Raw genomic sequence first — 24,085 nt, 5'->3', positions numbered from 1 at the left:
CAGAGCTCAGCTGCCCCCTTCCCTCTAAAAGTAGTAGAGTATATGTACAGTTTCAGAGATAACCAAGATGGACAATTCTAAAGTCAATATATGTTTGTTTTCCTGAAGTTTGGCTTTAAAATAAAAAATATAAAAAATGTGGGCAAGAACCAAGGCACCCCTGCAAGAGATGCGGAGCAAGTGCCACTAGCAATAACCATGTAACCAGACATCTTACGAAAACACTAATGGTTTTAACCAAGCTAGGGTTCTACTTTAAATATGATGCATTGCACTTTCTATTTAATGTCCCCGCCTCTGTATTTGCTGTAAATCATCTGCTCTGAGTGTGTTTTTGTTTTTTTTAGGCCCTGATTGCTGAAGCAGTTGGAAGCTATGAAACCATGGATCTCTTCAGACACACTACTGAGCTCAGTATGCATGTAAGTCATTGCTAATACAAAATTTGCACAGAAAAAGGAAGCTTTATAGCTGAGGAGTTAAGAGTCTACTGCCATTACTCCAAAGTTAAAGGAGATTATTTCAGTGGTTATTGATGCAGTGCATAGCACTGGAGAATCAGCCTATTGCCTCTGTCAGTGCCATTTACAGCCTTAGGTCACATAGGGCCCCTAAGGCAGCAAAGCTCTTCCCATCGTTCCTGCTTTTGAAAGTGTCCTGATAGTGTTCGCTTCACGATAAGCGCTTCCTGACCTTATATTCATTTATTATAGAATATTTTGAGAAGTGATCCATTCGTTTTGTGGATCCAGCCTTGTCTAGGTGACTACTATTCTAGTGGTGGATGAATCTGTTTCTAAGGAACCTACTGATAAGCCAATATTTCCCAGAATTTTTGCCTTTAATAGTCTAAACCACTCTATTTGTTTTCAGAATGTTTATACACACTTTAGTTGCTTTCACAAGAACTGCTGTCAATTAAGATTGTAAAAAAAAAAAAGATAATTTTTGCCAAACTCAAAGTACATTGGTGACAATTCTGTAGTTAGCATTTAACAACTTGGGGCAGGCCTGTCTCTCGATTGTGTCCTCTCTGGAGCCATGTACAAGAACTGTGTCCTGCCCACTTATTTTTAATGCTGTAATTGACTAGGAGTTCAGAATGTTGTTTCATCATCTTGGGCACATGTTTAAAACTAGTGAAATAAATCATTTAAGGGGAACTCCGAAGTGTGGTCTATTCTGATTTATAAAAAAACTGTGACAATACCAGAAAACATTCCATTAAAGAAGAGGGAAGGAAGGGACATTTCCAGGCTGTCATTTCACAAGCATAGAATCCCCAAGGTGTGCATTTCAAACACCAAAGACAAAATGCTGACTTAACCCTCATCTCCTTGCTGGAGTGTTAGGTAATCTTTTAGTAGACACATTCTAAAGCGCATTTGATGTTTTTGCCAGGGGCTGCAGAAGAATATATTTGTGTTTCTTTATTTTGATATGTGCTCACAAATAAAACTTCTACAGGGTAATATCTAATTTCAACATTGCTACAGAATGCAAATGATGCAACAAAATAACTGAGCCGCTATTTTAAAATATTGTATCAATACTTAAATAAAAAAAGCCATTAATTGTAGCTCACTTTGTATTGTATATAAATATCCCATAATTCATTGCAGTATCTCTGGGAGAAGCCACAGGCTTTTGCCAATTGTGTGTTAATCAATTTCCATTTCTGAAGTCTCTTTACATGCAATATATTCTTTAGTATGCAATGGGGAAGGAGTGGGAGGATCTGTGATATATAAAATTATGCAAGCAGTTGAAATCACGCCGCTCCTTCTTGTCTTAATGCATGCTAACCCCTTCGTAGTGTTCTTTGGAAGGTGTAAAAAGTCTTGTAAAATGATACTCGGCCCATTCAGCACCAGAAAATGAACAGAGGTGTAGTGTAAGTTAGTTGAATTTGCTAGTTCGTGCAGTACAAAACAAAACACACATTCATTACATCTCTGCACATTTCCTATGTTTTATCTGTTTAAAAAAAAAAAAAAAAGCTGCAAGTATTGAAAAATATCGTATTGGTTTGGACCGACAATGCAGTGCTTTTTGCTGCACTGAAATTCCAACCAGCATTGTCAGCTTTGCTAGACTACAGAACTCCTCCTGTCCCCAACTCTTCTCTCTCCTACTCCTCACATGTCCCCAACTCTTCTCTCTCCTACTCCCCACATGCATATATTGAATTCTTAAAGGGGTTGTAAATGTACCATTTTTTCCCCCCTAAATACCTTCTTTTACCTTAGTGCAGTCCTCTTTCACAGGGGGCGAGCACAACACTCCACACCAGGGAGAAAGCCTTGCATTACTGTGTGTAGTTACAGACAGAAGAACAGGACGTGAGGATTTCTCAGAAGAATTAAGGACATTTAAAAGCAAAATGGAAGGATGAGGTAAATCAGGGGTGTCAAACTGGCGGCCCTCCAGCTGTTCCGAAACTACAAGTCCCATCATGCCTCTGCCTGTGGGAGTTATGCTTGTAACTGTTAGCCTTGCAATGCCTCATGGGACTTGTAGTTTTGCAACAGCTGGAGGGCCGCCAGTTTGACACCCCTGAGGTAAGTGAAGGATGAGTGCACTAAGGTAAAGGAAGCTATTTAGGGAAAAAAATTGTACCTTTACAATCCCTTTAATCAAAACAATGTTGCTTTGACTCCCAAGAGCCTTTCCACACACTGTATAGGGAGAGGGCTATTGGCAGATTAAGTTCTAAGGGGCATACTTCTGTTAATAGGCTCTCAGGAGCTTCCCCTACAAGAATGTTTTAAGCCCTTTGATGATGTCACAGGGAGTAATAGAAGCTTATTCTTTCTAGAACAGGTTAAAAATGAATGCTGGGTCAATGTAGAGTGGGAGAAAGGGGTGCTTTCAGAGTAAATGATTTGTGTATTACAAGGTATACTTTAATCTAGGAGAGATGTGTCGGTTATCATTGTCTTGGATTGTGCATAGGAGCTTGCAGAAATGCCGATGGGTGGGAATCCCTAAACCTCAGTCTCAAGTTTGGGATAAAGTGTTTCCAAAACACCCGATAACCAAAGGATTCTAAATGGGTTTCTTCCTGGTTAACTGAAGTAATATCTGGATAGAGAAAAACCTGGGTCTCTTGTATGGTCATTTCAAGCTAACCTTTTTGACTAAGGAGCATACCTGCAAGCATGATTTTATACAGCAAAGTAATTAATCTTGTTTGTCTTTGTTTCTTTCACAGACAGAGGGTGCCAATGGATATGCTCACTGGGTCTGTACAACTCTGCAAGATAAAAGCAATAGAAACACAGAGCTGTATCGCTATAGCATATTACAGATGAATGCCATCTCTGCAGCTCACCTAGCCCTAAACAAATATACAGGTAATATAACAGTTTACTTTTCTTTATAAATAACTGGCACCCCGTGTGACCAAATTAGTTTCTTACCACTGTAAGCTGCTTGTGTTTATTTATAAATATTAGATGTGGATATCAAAAACTTCTAGTGAGAATATACAGATCTGCCATTGCAGATTTGAAAGTGCATAGAAAGCCCCAATTCATGACCTGTTGCTTACACAGAGCTGCGCTCTCTCTTTTTGCACTTATGAATCAGCACAGGGTGCCAGTCCCTGAGACTCGCATCGGTATGTGGGAGGAAGAGGAGTAAGCAACATGCCCCCTCGTACCTGAAATTATGCTTCAAAATGGAGAGACTAGGCAGAAAGAAAATTTGCCTGTGTGCTGCTGGTGGGGGAAAGTTAAAGGAGTTGTAAAGGAATAAAAAAAATTGCCTAAAATTAATGTCTGCAAGGTAGACAGACAGAATAGTGTAATGATTCTGTTAAAAAACGAGTAAATATCTATTAAATTCCTTCATCTATATCACCTCCGGCATTCTAGTTTCTGTTCTCTCATTCACTTTCTGGTTTGCGGCGCTCGTTCATGTAAGAACTACATTTCCCAGTATGCATTGCGGCACGCCCAGTAATTCACACCTCCTTGAAGTCTCTAACACGTAGAGAGCGTCCTGCCACACAGATGTAGTTCCCAGAAGGGGGTGAGCACGTTACTCACCACCGCAGTAAAGCCTCCCATCAGGGTGGTCAGTAAAATCAGACAAGCAAGAAGTGAACAGAACAGAGAAGAAATAGAGCAACTTCTGAGCAAAAACAAACAATGAGGAAGTGAAAAGAGGAATGTCTGCAGGTATAGGATGCTTATTATGGAAACATTTTTTTTTTCTTTACAACCCCTTTAACCTGTTGTTTTTGTAAATGGAAGTTTTGCCTGATCTATCTACAACTGGCCCAAGCTCATCAGGTGATGTACGTCAGAATTTCACCTCTAGAGGCTTTGTACTCTGGAGGTGAATGTACTTTGCATGCATGTACTGTATTTAGCAGACACTGGGCAATCTAGACTTACAAATTTTGGACTACTGAAGGGTATAGAGTCATCATTGGGCATAGTAGTTTTTTCTAAGCACTGACCCTAGGCTTGTAATACTTCAACCTGATTGACTGTTGTCTGCAACATCTGCTTTAAATAAAGGACTTCTAGGGAATTGGCATGTAGCTAACTACATTTTTTTTTTATTTATTATTACTGACTTCTCCATCTAAAAATGCTGGTTGTCTCATATGGCATTCCATTGTGTTCTGGTACTGTTATGAGTCACTGACCCAAAACAAGAATAATTGCAGCATTCTGATTCCACCCCAACATCATATTTTTGCATACTTGTTTTCTAGTCTGTGACTCTAATAGTTTTGATAAAAAGCTAATATTGGGTTTCCTTTAGGAGGAATGTTGTTTTTATAAAGATTTCAATTTTTTAACAGATCGGATTCAGACTGATGCTTCTGCATTTGCTATGCTGGGATATTTAAATGAACACCTGAAGCTAAAGATTCAGGCAAAAGAAGCATACCACAGGTAATTTAGTTTATTTTTATATTTTTAACAAAAGCTGAGGAAATTAAAAATGGTTCTATAGCCCATAGCAACCAAAAGGCCATTATTTACTGTTCTGCTACAAGCTGAGAAAGCCAACACCAATTTGGTTTCTAATTTTCCATTTTTTTTTCTATTTAAATCTGTCAATCCTTATTCTTCTACCGCAATTAAAGCAGCAAAGCGATCCTTGCATACGCAGTACATTGGATAAAACATTTATATAATTTAAAGGTCAACTTCATATTTGGCTCCCCATAGCCCCTAAGGCATTGGTTCTCAACCTGGGGGTCGGGACCCCCTCGGAGGTCAAATGATGATTTGCCAGGGGTCACCGAATCCTGGGCTGTTCCCGCAACCACTCTCAACTGTTTTGCGGCCGCCCAGCAGGGCTGTCCCTGGAGCCTGTGGCCGCCCAGCAGGGCTGTCCCTGGAGCCTGTGGCCGCCCAGCTGGGCTGTTCCTGGAGCCCACGGACACCTACTCAGCCTCTTCACAGCCGCACATTCAGTTCACGGCATGGCTGGGGGGTAGAGACTAGAGGTAAGTTGACTGGTGAGGTGGGAGGGGCTGGAGGAGACCTGATTTCAGCATAGGTGTCACTGCTACGAGACGCCACAAAGTCAGAGACACAGTGAGTAACACTACCTGTGATTATAGTTGCCATTAAAAATCACCACTACAGTTCTCAGATCAGCAGATGACTTTGATCAAGAGCATCTGAGTTGGCTGAACAGAACTCCCCCCAGCATTGCCACTCATCCCATTCCCCCCCACTAAGGAGTAAAACAATGAATAAAAATAGATAATACATGGAAAGGAGGGAAAAAAAAGGGTGAGGGAGAAAGAAAGAGGGATGGGTGAAAAAAAATAAGAAATTTGGATAGAAAGAGATACAATGGAAAGAAAAGAGAACAAAGAGAGTGGTACATCCTAAAATGTACCATATGAGGTTTTAATACTGTACGAGTGGAGGGGACTCGGGAGCGCCACGCTACGAAAATAATTTTACCGTTAGGGGTCCCCACAACTTGGGAAATTTTTATCAAGGGGTCATGGCACTAGTAAGGTTGAGAACCACTGCCCTAAGGCAACTTTGGCTTAGAACTACCAATCCAGCAATTTTACAGTCGATAGGGTTTCAGCCAGGTCCTCTGCAATCTACACATGTGCCATAGCCTTTATTCATTCCTGTTAGTAGAGCCGTACTCCAAGAAACTGCTGGAAGTTGCCATGTTTATGGAAGTTACTCAAAAGAAAATAACTGGCAAAATTGAATTGTCATTTTAACCTCCCTGGCGGTATGATTCTGTCTGGAATTACGTACCAAAAGCGGTACAATTATTTTGCAAGGAAATTGGCGTTTTATACTGTAGGCCTGTAATTTTTAGAAATAACTCACTTAAATCTGACCAAGCAAGAGTCTTGTAGGCATCCCGGGTATGATTTTTTTTTTAAAACAAAATTATAAATTATAATATAATAAATAATTATAAATAATTATAACAAATAATAATATAATTATAATAAAAATTATTCAATAATGTAATCAACTCAAAATCACTGAAATTTGCAGTTGCAGAATTGTCGCTGTCATTATTTTATTTTTTTTATGACGAATTTCCCCGCAAATCGCTATCGCACATTTCTGCAAGTGATTATAATTTATTATCTCTGTTTTCTAGCTGATCTAAAACCATTTTTGACATAAAGGGACACTTTTGGACAATCTACAGTTTTTAGGCAGAAATGACATTTTTTATTATATAAAAGTACATGTAGGACACTGGGCAGACCACTAGGGACAAGGGGGGTGTGTATTTTTTACATACAGTACTGTAATCTATAAGATTACAGTATACTGTATGTAATGTGTTTGTTTACTTTTTTGAATTTGGCGCCGTTCTCCGTCCCCGTGCGTCGTAACGTCGCAGGGAACGGAGATCAGCGTCACACGGGGACTGTGAATCGAGCGAGGAGGTCCCGCTCGCTCACACAGCGGGTGGCATCGCTGGATCCAGGGACAAGGTGAGTAAACCAAGCCTGTGGATCCAGCGAAAGGTAAGCCCGTCCAGCCCGAGCGTGACTCGGGTTTGCCGATCCTAACATGTAAAACCAACCCCGAGTCACGCTCGTGTTTACCGTCAGGGGGGTTAAAGAATTTTATTTCCTGCTATGTCTACCCATAAACACTGCAAGCTCTTCTCTGCTTCTGCATCAGTACTATGTTTCTGGCATCAACCAGTCACATTTGAACTTTGAAATGTGAAACTGCCTAGTGATAAATGCAACAGAGAGAGAGCAAGAAGACAAGCGTCATCAAGCTGACCCACTCAGCTAAGCTCTAAGTAACGCGGATTTAGGGCCTTACTAAACAATTATGTTTAACCAAAGAAAAAATATATATATATTTGCATTCCGTTTGCATGTGGAAGCGATATAAATGGTACAGCATTTTTCTTAGTGTTTCTAGGCAGATTGGGTTTCTTTAAAATCACAGCCCAAGTGCAAGTGTAGAAATGGTTCCTATATTAAAATAAGGAACTTTAGCATCTCACTGATTTCACTTCTTGCCTGTAATTTTTTTTCTCACAGGGCTGTTTTGATACTTTGTGATGAAGAAGACAAAGACCGCTATGCCTGCGCACTTCGAAATTATGGACGGTCCCTCTGGTAAAAAAAAACTAAAAAACTTTTGTTGAATTGCTATGTAAATTATACTTTTTTTTGGGTTTGGAACGAGTGGGGGAGGGGATAGAAGCTCTGATATATTACGGTTTGTATCATCACTTGCTGTCTCCAAATGCGATACAAACAGCAGCAACCATTCATGTTTCTGGATTTACAGTTCAGGTTGATATATGGTTTTACTTTTCTTGTCCATTGAAGAACACATTAAGTTGTATAATGTGGGGTTATATAGCCGCCTACAGGAGGATTGGACACTGGCAAACAAAAAATTGTATACCAGATCAGAATAACCCGGTCCTATCTGCAACATGCCACAGGTTTTTGCTAGACTATTCAGAGGATAGAGAATGGACTTTTTTTTTCTTCTTCAGCTCTGCTGATAGAAGTCTAACCATTTTTTTTTTTTTGCAAAGTTTTCTCTTCAATTTTTTTTCAGTCAAAATTTGTTACTAAATTGCCACTTGAACTGGTCACTACATAGTAGCTGTCCAGATCTGTCTTTCCTCAGCCCAGCTTTGGAATGCTGGACTGGACAGGCTAAGCTATCCTGGAAGTAACCTATGGATCTGGGTTCTGCCTTGTGACGCTTTCCAGACTTAGTACTTGTAAAAGTTGACAGTGGAGCACTTTCCAGTTCTAGAGTCATTTGCATTGTCTTGGTGCTTGCCTTGTCTCTGAAGACTTACTTTGTGGGTAGACTGTTCACACAGGGCACTGGGAGCTAGCTTGGCATTTGTTCTACTGGATGCCATCAGATTTCTGGTGGTTTACTAGGGGGTTAAAGGTAAGCGTTGACATCATCCACCATGCTCTTTCCAGCTTTTCAGTGCAGGGGCTCAATGAATTTCTGGTCTGTTCATGCTGCCCGCCTACAGTGCCTATCTTATGACTGAGTTGCCCAGGTTTGTGACATGTTTACTTTAACCACTTCAATACCAGGTACTTTCACCCCCTTCCTGCCCAGGCCAATTTTCAGCTTTCAGTGCTGTCGCACTTTGAATGAATGACAATTGCAAGACATGCAAAAGTGTACCCAAATTAGATTTGTATAATTTGTTTTAGCTTTCTTTTGGTGGCTTTTAATCACCATTGGGTCACAAAAAAAAAATATTTTCATAGATTCTGTTATAAATGTTTTCAAATAAGTAATTTTTCTTCTTCACTGGTGTATGCTGGTGAGGCGGCACGGTTGGTCGCTGGTGAGGCGGCACGGTTGGTCGCTGGTGAGGTGGCACGGTTGGTCGCTGGTGAGGCGGCACGGTTGGTCGCTGGTGAGGCGGCAGGGTTGGTCGCTGGTGAGGCGGCAGGGTTGGTCGCTGGTGAGGCGGCACGGTTGGTCACTGGTGAGGCGGCACGGTTGGTCACTGGTGAGGCGGCAAGGTTGGTCACTGGTGAGGCGGCACGGATGGTCACTGGTGAGGCGGCACGGTTGGTCACTGGTGGAGCTGCACAGACCGTCGGGGGAACTGGTGGAGCTGCACAGACCGTCGGGGGAACTGGTGGAGCTGCACAGACCGTCGGGGGAACTGGTGGAGCTGCACAGACCGTCGGGGGAACTGGTGGAGCTGCACAGACCGTCGCTTTCCTTTGCCAGACTTTCCGGTTATCGACTCTCGTTTACTCAGAGAGACAGCATGTGAGGAAAGGAATGCCGATAACTGGCAAGTCTGTTTACATGTGACCACCTGTGATTGGACACAGCTGATCACATGGTAAAGGGCCAATGTGATTGGCCCTTTACCACAATCTGTGATCAGCTGTGTCCAAAGAACATATGTGTACATGCACACATGGGCGTCCCCCCCCCCCCCCATGTGTGCATGTACACATATGCACACGTGTGCATATGTGTACATGCACACATGGGGGGGGGGACACCCACGGATGTCCTCCCAGAACTGGAGAGCCGCGCTATGGCCCATCTTTTGTGCTATAGCGCGGGCAAGAACTGGTTAAACAAAGGCTGTGTACTTGTAGTCACGCTAACGAAGGATAGTGTGCGACTGGTTACTATAGTTTTTATTTTACAGTAGAAATGCAGGGCCGCACACTGATGCTGTCACCGATGTAAAACCAGCATTCATGATGAAGGATGAGCTCTGGTGTGTTCGCATAGGCCACGTGCAGAGCCCGCCAGGAAGTGTGCACGGTGCTGCGCTAATAACAGCCAGGGAGACATTTCACGATCCCTGCAGCCGAGCATCGGGACAATGTCTCCCTGGCTGTGATTAGCACAGCTCCATGCACACTTCCTGGCGGGCTCTGCATGTGTTCTATGCGAACACGCCAGAGCTCATCCTTATTCATGATACAATAAATAGAGGATTCACAACACATAGTTTTACCTGTCCAACTCCCACTCCAATGCATTTCACTCGGCAGAGGGCTTAATCATGGTCACTACAGTTTTTTTCACATTGCTCTTTGTCTTCATAAAATTATATCATCACCCTATTGGGTAGAAAAAAAACTGCAACCTCCGCTTACATTTTAGGTGTGCAGTATTTCACACATTTGGAGTTGGAGAAGTGTCCGTGCAACCAAGTTTCCATTTTCATAATGTTACATATGATTTATATTGTATCCTGCAAAGCACAGAAGATTATTGATTTACCACTGTATATTGGCTTTTTGTTTATGGATTTGGTGTTGAATTTAAATGCATTTAATCAAAAGTGTTAACCATTAATGAAGGAAAATATGAGATTATAATGTCTTGTAGTCTTAGCAATTTAATTTAATGAGGCTGTAATATCATATACTAACTCTTCAAATTATGAAAGTGTTTGTTGTATTGACTGCTGCTGTTTGAAGTATACGTGGTAGAAACATCAAAGTGAATCTCTTATTTCGTAGTGCGATAGGTCAGTACGATGAAGCCATCAAGGCATACACATCCACAGCTCTGACCGAGTTTGATGATCTCACAGGACTGGCTCTTGCATACTTTAAAAAGGGTCTTCGACAGGACAGCTTTAAAGGTATTTGTAACATTTTTGACAGCCTCGGTTTAACTTCTTTGTGCTTGTGTTTTCTTTTTTACCTAGACTCCAGACAGATTGAAAAAAGCAAATCCAGTTATGCAGAGAAGCCCAGATCCTCCTCTTCCCAGGTCCCCCCCCCAGGCCCTCCTGGCTCCTCCCCTTGCTGACTGCCCCCATAGCAAGCAGCTTGATATTGGGGCATTTGTGCATGCTCACTCCCAAGCTGGCCCTCACCACCCCCATCTAACTATTGGTTGCAGTACAATTTAAATAATAAAAGTACAAAATATATTTAAAGCGGTTGATCTCTCTGTAAAAAAAAAAAATTAGTCAGCAGCTACAAATCCACTAGCCACGTTGCGCTTGTGAATGGTCCCACAGTCTTCTGGGATCTGTGACGTGTCCCAGAAAACTGCGAGGAGGAGGGGGGGGAGAACTTCTGTTTGGATCGACTAGGCAATCTGAGCGCACATGGGAGTGGGTACCTGTCAAAACTAGGTACCCGCCCCACTCCCCCCCTCCCCTAAAATAAAAATGCCTAATATGTTTGGGCAGACTTAAAGCAGATCAACTTATTTTGGGTGAAGTTCCACTTTAACCAAATCTGTAGCCACATGATGCTAGGTCCCAAGTCTTCTCTCTACAGCAGAGTAGGGGGAGATGATCTGTCTCTTTTTTTTTTTTCTGCCCAGAAATGGGGTTTAAGAAAAAGTCAGGAAATATTAGTGCAAAATGCAATTACCAGTATCGAACCAAAATATTTATATTGAATTAAAAGCAGTTAAGTCGATTGTCGTTTGTTATTATATAGTGGTTTTGGTTTACATAGTTAGTCAGGTTGAAAAAAGACACAAGTCCATCCAGTTCAACCATAAAAAATAAATAAATTAAATAAAAAATGTCGTACAATCCCATATACCCAATTCTATACCCAAAGTTGATCCAGAGGAAGGCAAAAAACCCCAGCAGAGCATGATCCAATTTGCTACAGAAGGGGAAAAAAATTCCTTCCTGATCCCCCGAGAGGCAATCGGATTTTTCCTGGATCAACTTTACCTATAAATGTCAGTACTCAGTTATATTCTGTACATTTAGGAAAGTATCCAGACCTTTCTTAAAGCAATCTACCGAGCTGGCCAGAACCACCCCTGGAGGGAGTCTATTCCACATTTTCACAGCTCTTACTGTGAAGAAACCTTTCCGTATTTGGAGGTGAAATCTCTTTTCCTCTAGACGTAAAGAGTGCCCCCTTGTCCTTTGGTGTTGACCGTAAAGTGAATAACTCAACACCAAGTTCACTATATGGACCTCTTATATATTTGTACATGTGGATCATATCCCCCCTAATTCTCCTCTTCTCAAGAGTGAATAAATTCAGTTCCTCTAGTCTTTCCTCATAGCTGAGCTCCTCCATGCCTCTTATCAGTTTGGTTGCCCTTCTCTGCACTTTCTCCAGTTCCCCCGATATCCTTTTTATGAACTGGTGCCCAAAACTGAACTGCATATTCCAGATGAGGTCTTACTAATGATTTGTACAGGGGCAAAATTATATCTCTCTCTCTCTCTCTGGAGTCCATACCTCTCTTAATACAGTAGTTTCTGTTTCAAATCAAAACGATTGAATTAAAAAAATTACAATAAACTGTAAACAGGGCTGGGCAACTCCCAGGAGCCAGGTAACAAAAAAAAGACTGAAAACTATGAAAAAACACTGTTCTACTTTCTGTTATAAAGCATATCAGATTAAAATCAAAATCAAATGTATTCATATATTTAGGTCAAATGTATTCTGCTACATGTCTTTGGTAAAGAAAAAAAATAAATAACAATGAGTGTGTATATATATATTGGTTTGCGTGAAAGTTATAGCATCTACAAACAACTTTTTATAGTTTTTTTTTCTTATACTAGTAATGGCGGTGATCAGCGACTTAAACCTCATGCGCACTGGACGTTTAAAATAACGTTATAAAAACTGCAGTAGCTTTGCAGTGGGTTTTTCAACTTTTTTCAGCTTTTTTCAATGGCGTTTTTTTGCGTTTATCAGCGTTTTTAACGTTTTTCCGCGTTAGCGGGTTTTTTTTGGCGTTATTTTATTTTCTTCAAAAAATATTATGGCTCAGGTGATTAAAGGATTAAATGTGTACCTAACAATGTGTAATGTGCGCTGCTTTTTCCTACATATCTCTGTTTCTTATCCCTGCTTTGCAGGGATAAGAAACCAAGATCATTGCCTCTGTACAGAGACCTGTGTTGATTGTTAACACAGGGCTCTGGGCTGTGATTGGACACAGCCGATCAGCAGGTTCCGGCCATGAGTAGATGGGGGTGCGCGTGCATGCCTTGAACCTGCAAGAAAGCTGCAATGTACAGGTACATTGCGGTGAATGTATGAGCTGCCCTACCACAGTGGCAAGTGGTTTGCTTATAGTGGGCACCTAACCTTTTTAAGGTTTTCTCTGGTAATTGTCAAATGAGCTGGCACCTAAAAAAAAAATATAAAATAATAGCGCTGACTCCTGGATTGGACAGATCGGCTCCCGAAGTCCATTATCTTGTGTCTACCCCTCTAAGTAACGTTTATTCTTAGGCCAAAGGGTTCTTCTGATCGCTGACCCTGTGGGAATGCTACATAACGAAAAGCAGGGTTGTTGTACACAATGGCTTTGAAGAACGTAGTTTATACTATTTATGTAGATAAGAAAAATCAGTCCTAATTAATTTGTTTGAAGTGGCATCATGAAATGTATTTTGTCATCCCTATTCATTAAAGATTTATAATTGTCAGAGGAAAAGAACGACTACACATGTTTCCTCCTTTGATGAAAGTTTATGAAACCGCTGCTTTCGAATGTACCTTATTCATTCTTAAATGTAATTTAAGTGTAAATCTGTAAATCTTTGGAAGCTATTTCTACATTAACTGTTTTTTAATTAGGTTATTAGATTTGCAATGTCTTCTATGGAAATTAGACTTGTAGAGCTCAACATTAATATAAAAACTTGTAAAAGCCATGTTGTTGCATTTCTGTTTCCTGACGTGATTAGTGTACAAGACTGCTTTGTCTGTTGCAAAGTCTGAGCAAGAGAAAGCGCATATCCTCACCGCCATGGCAATTATTGACCACAACCAAGGCAACAGCGATTCTGCCAAAACCCTCCTGTTTAAATGGTAGGTAGTAAAATCTGCTGAAAAAAGTTATGTTCTTATAACTCAGTATAGATGTGCAAATCAAAAGCAGCTACATAGTAATAGAAACAACTGACAGCCATTGTAAAACAGAATCTCAATGTAGAGTTTTGGTATAACAGTAACAATTGTCTTTCAGGAGAGAAAAAAACATCTCTTGCGCTGTCTGACTCACAGTACTAAACCCACAAGCGCTGCTTTTGGCACCCTAATGTGTTTCTACATCAACAAATATAATGATAAAAAATAGTGCTGCGCTGCTCGGAAAAAAATAAATAATAATTTTAGTAAATAACATACCGTTCTCCTAACATATGTATCCAAGCTAAATAGTGCAACGAAAATTAAGTGATGGGTATATACTCATAATTCTGTATATATAAACACCATACATATGTACTAACACCTGTATAATAATAGAATAGTAATGATGATGTAAATCATCCAAATGATTAATAAAGTGGGATCATAGTAACCACATATAAAAAAAGTAAATGCAAAAAAAAGTCAGCAAATGCCCCGCTAGTACATTCATAGAGCCAATGAGTGAAAATAAGGGAAAATAATTAAAATAAAGACCTAAATTGGGGCCATGAGTGCAAAGATGTTGGTAAAGCTCCATCACTATTAACATATGATAAACAGAAAAAAAAATGTCCATGGGACTTTGTGAGTTGTGTACATAGTAAACAATACAAAAAAGAAAAAAAAATCCACAGTTCATCAGAATTTTTCATGAAGGAAGTCCAAAGGTGAATATAGTCCCAATTCCGCGCAGAATAAGGCTTTACATTCACACCAGTAATGCTTCAATTTAGATGCATCACTGTGCTCCACCAACCAGCATGCACGCTCACCCTAATGTCTGACCTATACAGGTCAGATAGTACTTCAGTCAACAACATCCAAGGTGGTGTTCCCCACTCCAGCTTTCCCAGGTTCCAGATATTTGTCCCTTTATAAATATCACTTCAACTGATAAAGTGGCAAAAAAAGAAACACAGTTGGAGTGTACGGTAGAGGCTTTGTCTGTAGGGCCGAATGTACATTGCTTCACTTCTGCCAATAAAGACATTTATCAAAAATCAAAATGCGTTAATGTTAAAAATTGGTCAGAAAAATGTTGTTATTCTCTGGATAAATCCTGAAAACATTGATGAGACATTCAAAATGGTATAGTGAACAAAGGTTTTGAATGTTCATTTGTTTTTCTACCCATCTACAGTATTGTTAGCTTTAGGGCTTGGGCTACTGTCAGCAGGATGGGATGAATGTTTTATTTGGTATATCTAGATTTCCATTGTATTAAAAATTCTGAAACGTGTTGTGTGTAGCAAGCAGTTAAAATTGGCGATCCAGTGAAGAGAATTTCCATAAATCATTTGTTTTCTGAACCCCGCTTCAATCCTTTCTTTTTGGTCTCTATGCAGAGGGTTAGCAGGGCTTGGCTTATAACTGGTGACCAACAAGTGACCAGAGTAAGTTATACTTAATGATGGTGTCCTTGGCGCAGTATTCCTCCAGAATAGAACAGGAATAATTTAAAGGGGTTGTAAATGTACAATTTTTTTTTTCCCTTAATAGCTTCCTTTACCTTAGTACAGTCCTACTTCACATACCTCATCCTTCCATTTTGCTTTTAAATGTCCTAATTTCTTCTGAGAAATCCTCACTTCCTGTTCTTCTGTCTGTAACTAAATACAGTAATACGAGGCTTTCTCCCTGGTGTGGAGTGTCGTGCTTGCCCCCTCCCTTGGACTACAGGAGAGTCAGGATGCCCACTAACACAGCTCATTTGCAACGTAGAGAGCGTCCTGACTCTCATGTAGTCCAAGGGAGGGGGTGAGCACAACACTCCACACCAGGGAGAAAGCCTTGCATTACTGTGTGGAGTTACAGACAGAAGAACAGGAAGTGAGGAATTCTCAGAAGAAATAAGGACATTTAAAAGCAAAATCGAAGGATGAGGTAAGTGAAGGAGGACTGCACTAAGGTAAAGGAAGCTATTTAGGGGAAAAAAATTGTACCTTTACACCCCTTTGTACCCCTTTAACTTGGAACTGGAGAAGTTGCTTGGAAAAGCTGCAAAACATCTTCGACATTCTATAATAAAGCCAGTTGAATCACGCCAACTATTACTAGTCAGTGTAGTAGTACTGCACTGGTTAGTAGTAACTAGAGTAGTAAAGAGGTCCCAGGACCGTTCCATATCTAGTAGACATTTGTACTTAAAAAATAGAAATATATATGTAAAATATATTGTGTGATAATCCAAATATATTCTGCTCAGCGTACAGCATACAAAATACATAAATACAAATTTTGTATATCGCCAGATATACTGGTAAAGTTGTGAATTTGGAATTGACTATAAAATATATCTGATGTTTTGTGTTTGCTCTTTGTTCGCAGCTCAATGTTGAAGGAACCCAGCAGCGAAAGTCTTCAAGCTCTCTGTGCTCTAGGGTTGGCAAAGCGGGATGTAACCTTGGCAACAGCTGCGCTTAATGAGTTACTTAAGCATGTTAAAATTAATGATAGCGTGTATGAGAGGTGCCTTATTACGTCTGCCATATATGCTCTGCAAGGGAGGATGCCTGCCGTGCAGAGACAGGCCTGCAAAGCCGTCCACAGGTACATACTGTTTACCATCGTGCCGGGGCTTGGTGTTGTAATGGCTACCCGCCTAGAAATTATTCAGCTAGGGATCTTGGGATATTCCTAGGTCTGGTAAATTGTACAGTTCACAGTACAGCCAAAATGTATGCAAGGTATTTGTTCTCCCTTCTAATTTTCATTGATGGGTCAGTCCACCCAAAACTCCCGGAGTAGTAAACTACCTTAAAGCGGAGGTTCACCCGTACATGACTCTTTTTCCCCTTAGCTATGGGCTGCGGGACTGGGCGTTCCTATTTTGATTGACAGTCTTCCGAGAGGCTTCCGACGGTCGCATCCATCGCGTCACGATTTTCCGAAAGAAGCCGAACGTCGGTGCGCAGGCGCAGTATAGAGCCGCACCGACGTTCGGCTTCTTTCGGCTACTAGTGACGCGATGGATGCGACCGTCGGAAGCCTCTCGGAAGACTGTCAATCAAGAAGGAACGCCCGCTCCCGAAGACCCAAGCGACGGAGAAGATGCATCTCGAAAACGGTAAGTACGGCTCATATTTTAAAACAACTAGCCGATTCTCCTAGACAAAACGAGCATTAATCTAAGGGGATTGTTTGAAAAAATAGTTTAATGGGTGAACTCCCGCTTTAAGTTTGGTATATCTCTTGGGGAACCTGGTTGCAAAATTTCTGCAGGTTACCATTTCCAGTTAGTGCCTGCAGCAAGCTGGTTTCGCTTTACCTGCTCATTTTTCTTATGTATGTTTAATTAGGATCCATATTGAGAAGTAGTAGTCTCCTAATAGGTGGCCAGAAAATGTGGTAGGGGAAGTCTTACCACTGGGGTCCAGGAGATCTAACAATCCAGGAAGTGCCTAACTCCTGCACATGTAGTTGAAATATATCAGATTAGAAATATAGGATCCTCCAGTTATAACTTGTTTATGAATATGCATTTCTCTGGCTAGTATTCGTATCCTTGATTGAATACATACTATGTCACCGTCCTGGAGAAAGTGTGTGTATTGCAGGAGTTAGGACATCTAGTATAAACGTACTTGTTCCAGGACTCTTGACTCACCGAGTACTAAACCAAACATAATGGCTCAGGAACATGCACCTTCCAAAACAAGTCAGCAATTGTAGCTCCCAAATTATTTTTAAAAAAAGTAGAGATCACCACCATTTTCTGAAATTCCTCTAGGGTTTTCCAGCTCCAATTAATTTATAAAGGAGCAGGGGAGGAAAGTCTGTATCCTTTCTAATAGGGTTGCCCCGATACCGATACCAAGCATTTGCCTGAGTACTTGTACTCGGGCAAATGCTCCCGATGCTTCACCCAATACTTGTACTGTCAGGGGTGATCAGTGCATGGGGAAGTTACAGGCACCAATCACCGCTATATAGTGTATTCCCCCCGTGTATTTCCCTGTGTATTCCCCCGTGTATTCTTTTGTGTTTTTCTCCCCTTCCGTGCTCCTCCACCCCCTGGAACTGTCAAATCCAGCTGGTAAATCCAGCTCCTTACTGCTCCGAATGGACAGAGTCAGTGATCACTGACTCGGTCCATTCACATAACTGAAACATCGTAAACTGTGATTACAATGTTTCAGTTTATGAATGAAGAGAAGACGCTGTCTTCTCTGCATTTATTTTCAGCGCAGCTAATGCTGCTGAGAAAGGGACTGGGGAACATGTGTCCCTAGTGCCTTTCCCTGTATCAAAGGGGAGATGTCAGAGGTCTGTTAAGACCCCTCATATCTCACCAAAGCCCCCCAACAGGGCTGAAAATAAAAATAAAGAATAAAAAAATTATTGTAGAAAATAATAAAAAAAAAAAACGCACCGACACGGTCCACCGCCCCCCCCCCCCCCCCATTAAAAAAAAAAGAAAACATTATAAATAAAAAAAAGAAATGTAAAAAATTAAAAACAAATTGTTAAAGATAAAAAAAAAAACTACTGACACATGTGCTGCTGTCACATGAGATTAAAAAAAAGTATCGGTATTCTGTATCGGCGAGTACTTGAAAAAAGTATCGGTACTTGTACTCGGTCTTAAAAAAGTGGTATCGTGACAACACTACTTTCTATAGTACATATTCTGCTGCTCCTGCAGATCACCCAGCGGCAGACTGACTGTTTGGCTGATTGTCCAGCCCAGTGCTGTCCCATGGTAAATTAGAAACCAAGAGGTACACTATGTGTACATACCATTTATCAATTTATATACTGTATACTATTTTTGTGAGTATATCGTGTGTGATGTTGGGATGTTTTGTGACGGTGGCTGTTGCTACACATGGGTGCAATGACTACAAAGAGGCACAGCAAAACTGCATGGGAACAGATGACCTGAGGGTGTGAGCTGGTATTGAGTGGGCAGAATACCAGTTAAATAATATATGAAACGGCCATTGTAAAAAAAAAAAAAAATATTGTAAACCTGTCTGCTGTTTTTTTGAGCTATTGCTATTATAATTGACTGGCCCTATCATCCATGTCAGTCACAAATATTTGGTATTTTCTTGTTTTATCTGTTCAGCCATCCAGGCAATCCAGAGCTGTGGACTCTTCTGTCAAGGCTGGTCCCCCAATACACTCCGACTAATGCCAAGGTAAAGACAGTTGACCTGCAGATCTGACCAGTACTGTGTGGAAAGCACTCATGTTTTACGACAGTTTAATTTGTTCTAATACAGCGTGTTTGAATAGAAAAGTGGATTTTTATCTGGCGTGAAGTGGTGTGGTAAAAATGGCTTTCCTTCATGAATTAAAAATTGACATTTTTTTCTGATTTCCTGATTAAAGTCCTACAAATGTATAATTACATGCATTGAGCCCAGGACCTGGCCTGATATAAAGTTCCACCTGTGATGATACAAGTGAAAACACATTGCTGGTCCGGGTGCCAGTGAAATAATGGGTCCTTATTGTTTCAAATAAGAACTGTCTGCATTTTAATTGACTTACAATCATTTCCAGTTGATGCTGATAAGCAGTGGCGGTTCTTCCATAGAGGGCGCTGGAGCGCCGCCCCCTCTGGCTCTCACCGCCACTGAGTGAAATAACATAGATTCATGCATTGCACAAATCTATGTTATTTTCGCCGCTGCCGCTGTTATTCAGATGGTCGGCGCTCAATGTCCGGCCATCTGAATAACGCCAGCTGGTTGGCTGTAGGGAAATGTCTATCAAAGCCAACGGCTCTGATAGGCTTTCCCAATACAGCCCTCGGGTCCCGGAAGCTTATTCTCGGAGCGCACAGACTGTACGCCCCTTGAATAAGATGACAGGCGTCTCAGCCAATCACGTTGGCCGGTTCTGGCTACCTGTAACCTGATTGGCTGAGACGCCTGTCAGTCATCGAGGGCGGGAGAAGACATCGTGGGACGTGGATGCCTGACTCCAGTAAAGGTAAATGCCGGGCGGGGGGGGGGGGGGGAACACAATTTACAGGGCACAGTGGGGACAATTGGCACAGCGGCGACCATTAAAGGGCACAGTGGCTGCGTTTAATGGCATGGCACAGTGGTGACAATGGATGGCACAGTGGCTGCGTTTAATGGCATGGCACAGTGGTGACAATGGATGGCACAGTGGCTGCGTTTAATGGCATGGCACAGTGGTGACAATGGATGGCACAGTGGTGACAATGGATGGCACAGTGGCTGCGTTTAATGGCATGGCACAGTGGTGACAATGTATGGCACAGTGGCTGTGTTTAATGGCATGGCACAGTGGTGACAATGGATGGCACAGTGGCTGCGTTTAATGGCATGGCACAGTGGTGACAATGTATGGCACAGGGGCTGCGTTTAATGGCATGGCACAGTGGTGACAATGTATGGCACAGTGGCTGCGTTTAATGGCATGGCACAGTGGTGACAATGTATGGCACAGTGGTGACAATGGATGGCACAGTGGCTGTGTTTAATGGCATGGCACAGTGGTGACAATGTATGGCACAGTGGCTGCTTTTAATGGCATGGCACAGTGGTGACAATGGATGGCACAGTGACTGCGTTTAATGGCATGGCACAGTGGTGACAATGTATGGCACAGTGGCTGCGTTTAATGGCATGGCACAGTGGTGACAATGTATGGCACAGTGGTGACAATGGATGGCACAGTGGTGACAATGGATGGCACAGTGGCTGCGTTTAATGGCATGGCACAGTGGTGACAATGTATGGCACAGTGGCTGCATTTAATGACATGGCACAGTGGTGACAATGGATGGCACAGTGGTGCGAATTGATGGCACAGTGACTGCATTTGATGGCATGGCACAGTGACTGCGTTTAATGGCATGGCACAGTGGTGCGAATTGATGGCACAGTGGCTGCATTTGATGGCATGTAACAGTGGCTGCGTTTGGGCACAGTGAGACTGCAATTTTTTTTTTCCTTTGCGCCCCCCCAAAAATTTTGAGCACCAGCCGCCACTGCTGATAAGTGTCATTTGGAGAAAGAAAGAAAGTTTGATGGTGACGGGCTCCTATGCTGGAATACAATTCATTTTGATTGGAGCTACAGTAATAATCCAGACCTAATGTGAATTGTGGGGATAGTTATCCTCTGTATTCCTAAATGTTCTGGTGTGGTTTAGATTTCCCATTGCCATCCTTCTCTGCTTTCATATTACAGCTTTGCAGTGCAAGTCATTTGTTACGATTGGTAAGATCAGGAAAATGTACCTACAAACTCATAAATTACATCTAAATATACTTTCTATAGATGGTAGTCTGGTATAGCAGTAATAAAAAAAAATCACCATGCTCCCTCTACTTTATGGTAGCTGCTATTGCAGTTAGTGTATTCTCACTATTATCTTTTGTGTCTATGGCTAAGTAGATGGAATATTGATTTGTGCTTACTTGTGGTCTTCATCTGGTCCCAGAGATCACACTTGGGTTGATTTCAGTGGCGGCTGGTGAAGTTTTAGGATGGGGGGGGCGCCAGACCCCGCTCTTCCCTTTTGACCCCTCCCACTGGTGGAAATGGGCGTGGTTGAGAGAGAGAGAGAGATTCTAGAAAGTTTAACATTCAGCAGATAAAGATACTTCAATCATCCCGGCACCATGGTTGTTATGGTGTCAGGATGATTGAAGCACATTATTTCTATTATTATATTGTAATAAAAAATGAAATCATTCAACTCACCATAATGCAGAATCAGTGGGAGCCCCGAGCGTGTCGCCTGCCATCAGGTGCCCACAGCGGAGTCCCTCCTTACATACAGCCCTGTGTCACATCAAATGCAGCCTTTCTCCCCCCCCATCAAATGCAGCCTGTCCCCCCCCCCCCATCAAATGCAGCCTGTCCCCCCCCCCCCCCCATCAAATGCAGCCTGTCCCATATCAAATGCAGCCTTACATTACAGTTAATAAGCAGTGGGGGGGGGGGGGGGGGTGGGGCCAGTGCTGCCGAACGAGAGACAAATAGATCACTTAGCTCAGCTGTGTGTGTTGTCCTCCAGGCTCCTTGTGTCTTCTTCCACTGGTCTGCTCCGTCCTCATACTTCAGAGAGAAAACAGGAAGTGATGTCTTCAATCTTCTCCTGCCTTGGTGTAGCTTCAGCCAATCAGGTTACCAATAACAAGAATTCGGGAACCTGATTGGCTGAAACGGCCATCAGTCTTATTTAAGGGACAAAGTGGGCTGCGTTCCTTAGATAGACTTCCGAGAGTCGGAGGGCTGTACTTGGAAAGCCAATCAGAGCCAGTGGCTCTGATAGGCACTTCCTCTTAGCCAACCAGCTGCCGTTATTCATGTAATCGGCGCCCTAAGTTCCGGTTATATGAATAGAGTCCAGAGGCAGCTGGCAACAATAATAACATACATTCATGAATACATGAATGTATGTTATTTGCGAGAGAGGGTGGCGCTGCAGCGCCCTTTATAGACTGCTGCCACAACTGCAGTAGAAGTTAAAGTAAAATGACAGAAGTAAAATAAAAATTCTTAAAGGGCCCATTTTTTTTTTGTTTTTTGTTTTTTTCGTGACTACAGGAGGGGGGGGGGGGCGCGCCGCCCGGGCGCCCCCTATGGACGGGCCGCCACTGGTTGATTTACTAAACCTGGAGAGTGCAAAATCTGGTGCAGTTCTGCATAGAAACCAATTGGCTTTTTTTTGTCAAAGCATAATTGAATACGCTGAAATTAGAAGATGATTGGCTACTAGGCACAGCTGCACCAAATTTTGCACTCACCAGTTTTACTAAATCAACCCCACTGTGTTTTCATAACTCGCGTAGCTTATTATGATTAACTGTGTTGACCTACATTTCTTTCTTCTCTCATCTTTTTATGCATACTGAAAATATATTTTTTTTATGGGTTACTGCATGACTTTAGAATACTAACACCTACCCTTCTTGTTTTTAGGGTGGTGCAGTCGCAGGCATCGTGGCCCAGACCCTAAGCCAAAGTCAAGCAAAGGTTTACTTGTTTTTCATATTTTAAATTTTTTTAAATTTTTTACAATTAAGTGAAAATAAAACAAATGCATCCCTCTATTCCCCAGAAATCTCTGCTGTACACTGCCGTGAATGAATTGGCAGCCGGGACTCTGGCATGCGACAATGAGAAGCAAAATGCTGTGAAGTCCTTGCAAAGAGCTGCACGTTTCTTTCCAGGTACTTCCATTATGCTGTATTCAAGTCTGATATAATTGTATTTGTTTAAAGTGTTAAAGTGGAACTCCAGGCAAAACACCTCTGTCAGTTTGTTGAAACACTCTGCTGCTTCCTCTTTTATGCTGCACACTGGTAAACAGAAGGTGTCCATATATATATATAAAAGAGAGAGAGAGACAGAGACATGGTGAATGAATAGATGATTGATAAATAGGACTTGCTTCCAAGAAGATCATTATCAAACATTTTTTCTTTATCGTACATCACGGGACACAGAGCTGCATAGTAATAACTATGTGGGTTATAGAGTCTACCTTCAGGTGCTGGACACTGGTGTAATCAATTAAACAGGAAGTTCCCTCCCTATATAACCCCTCCCATACTGGGAGTACCTCAGTTTTTTCATCAGTGTCTGAAGGTATTAATTGTCTGGCTGTTATAGCCCGCATTCTTCAGGAGCGGGGTTTTCAGAATCAGCGGAAACTACCTTGATTCATACAGGAGAGCTGGCCTCCAGGACCAGATATCCTAGGATCTGGAAGGCCCATGTTCCTGGTGTAAAACCAAGGGGTGGCATCCTTGGTAGTATGTCTCAAGTAAGATTCTTGCCTTCCTACAGTGGTAAGGAGATGGAGCTAGTTTTAAGTTCCATCAATGATCCGATCTCGTCCTTGTCAATATTTTCAAGGGTCGCTTGTGTCACACTCTTGATCCGGGCCGGTGTACAAGGGGTGACGGGTATAAGTCCGCCAGTTAGGTCGCCCTTAGGCTCGGAAGATTGGATCTAGGTGTATCAGCTTACAGGCTCAGCACCTTGGGCTGATGCGCCATACTCCCTTCATTCTTCTGAAGAGGGAAGTGGTGTTCTTGGTTGCGGTTACATCTGCAAGAAAGTATTGGCAACTTTCTTGGTATAGAGCCATGCTTAATTATTTGCACGAGAAAGGTGATGTTAAATCCTCACGCAACCTTAGTTACTAGAAGCATCAAGTGTTCTTTTGAATCCAAGATATTTTTGCCTTCCTTTTTTCAAGACCTTG

The 24,085-nt window shown here is 41.9% G+C and overlaps 1 protein-coding gene across 6 annotated transcripts in view; it reads left to right on the top strand.

Moving 5' to 3' along the window:
* The window catches only part of TTC37 (tetratricopeptide repeat domain 37), a 215,156-nt gene that overhangs the window by 99,142 nt on the left and 91,929 nt on the right, over positions 1 to 24,085 (top strand). For all 6 annotated transcript variants that reach the window (XM_040342350.1, XM_040342341.1, XM_040342325.1 and 3 more), the window contains 10 exons: positions 348 to 422; positions 3,215 to 3,356; positions 4,820 to 4,913; positions 7,526 to 7,603; positions 10,478 to 10,602; positions 13,654 to 13,777; positions 16,208 to 16,429; positions 18,951 to 19,023; positions 22,795 to 22,848; positions 22,934 to 23,045. In XM_040342350.1, the coding sequence (XP_040198284.1) occupies positions 348 to 422; positions 3,215 to 3,356; positions 4,820 to 4,913; positions 7,526 to 7,603; positions 10,478 to 10,602; positions 13,654 to 13,777; positions 16,208 to 16,429; positions 18,951 to 19,023; positions 22,795 to 22,848; positions 22,934 to 23,045 (1,099 nt within the window). The remainder of the gene's footprint in view (positions 1 to 347; positions 423 to 3,214; positions 3,357 to 4,819; positions 4,914 to 7,525; positions 7,604 to 10,477; positions 10,603 to 13,653; positions 13,778 to 16,207; positions 16,430 to 18,950; positions 19,024 to 22,794; positions 22,849 to 22,933; positions 23,046 to 24,085) is intronic.

This window comes from Rana temporaria, chromosome 1 (genome assembly GCF_905171775.1).
Source record: "Rana temporaria chromosome 1, aRanTem1.1, whole genome shotgun sequence".
NCBI lineage: Eukaryota > Metazoa > Chordata > Amphibia > Anura > Ranidae > Rana > Rana temporaria.
The sequence above is the reverse complement of the archived record's forward strand: the minus strand, read 5'-3'. Positions and strand labels throughout refer to the sequence as shown.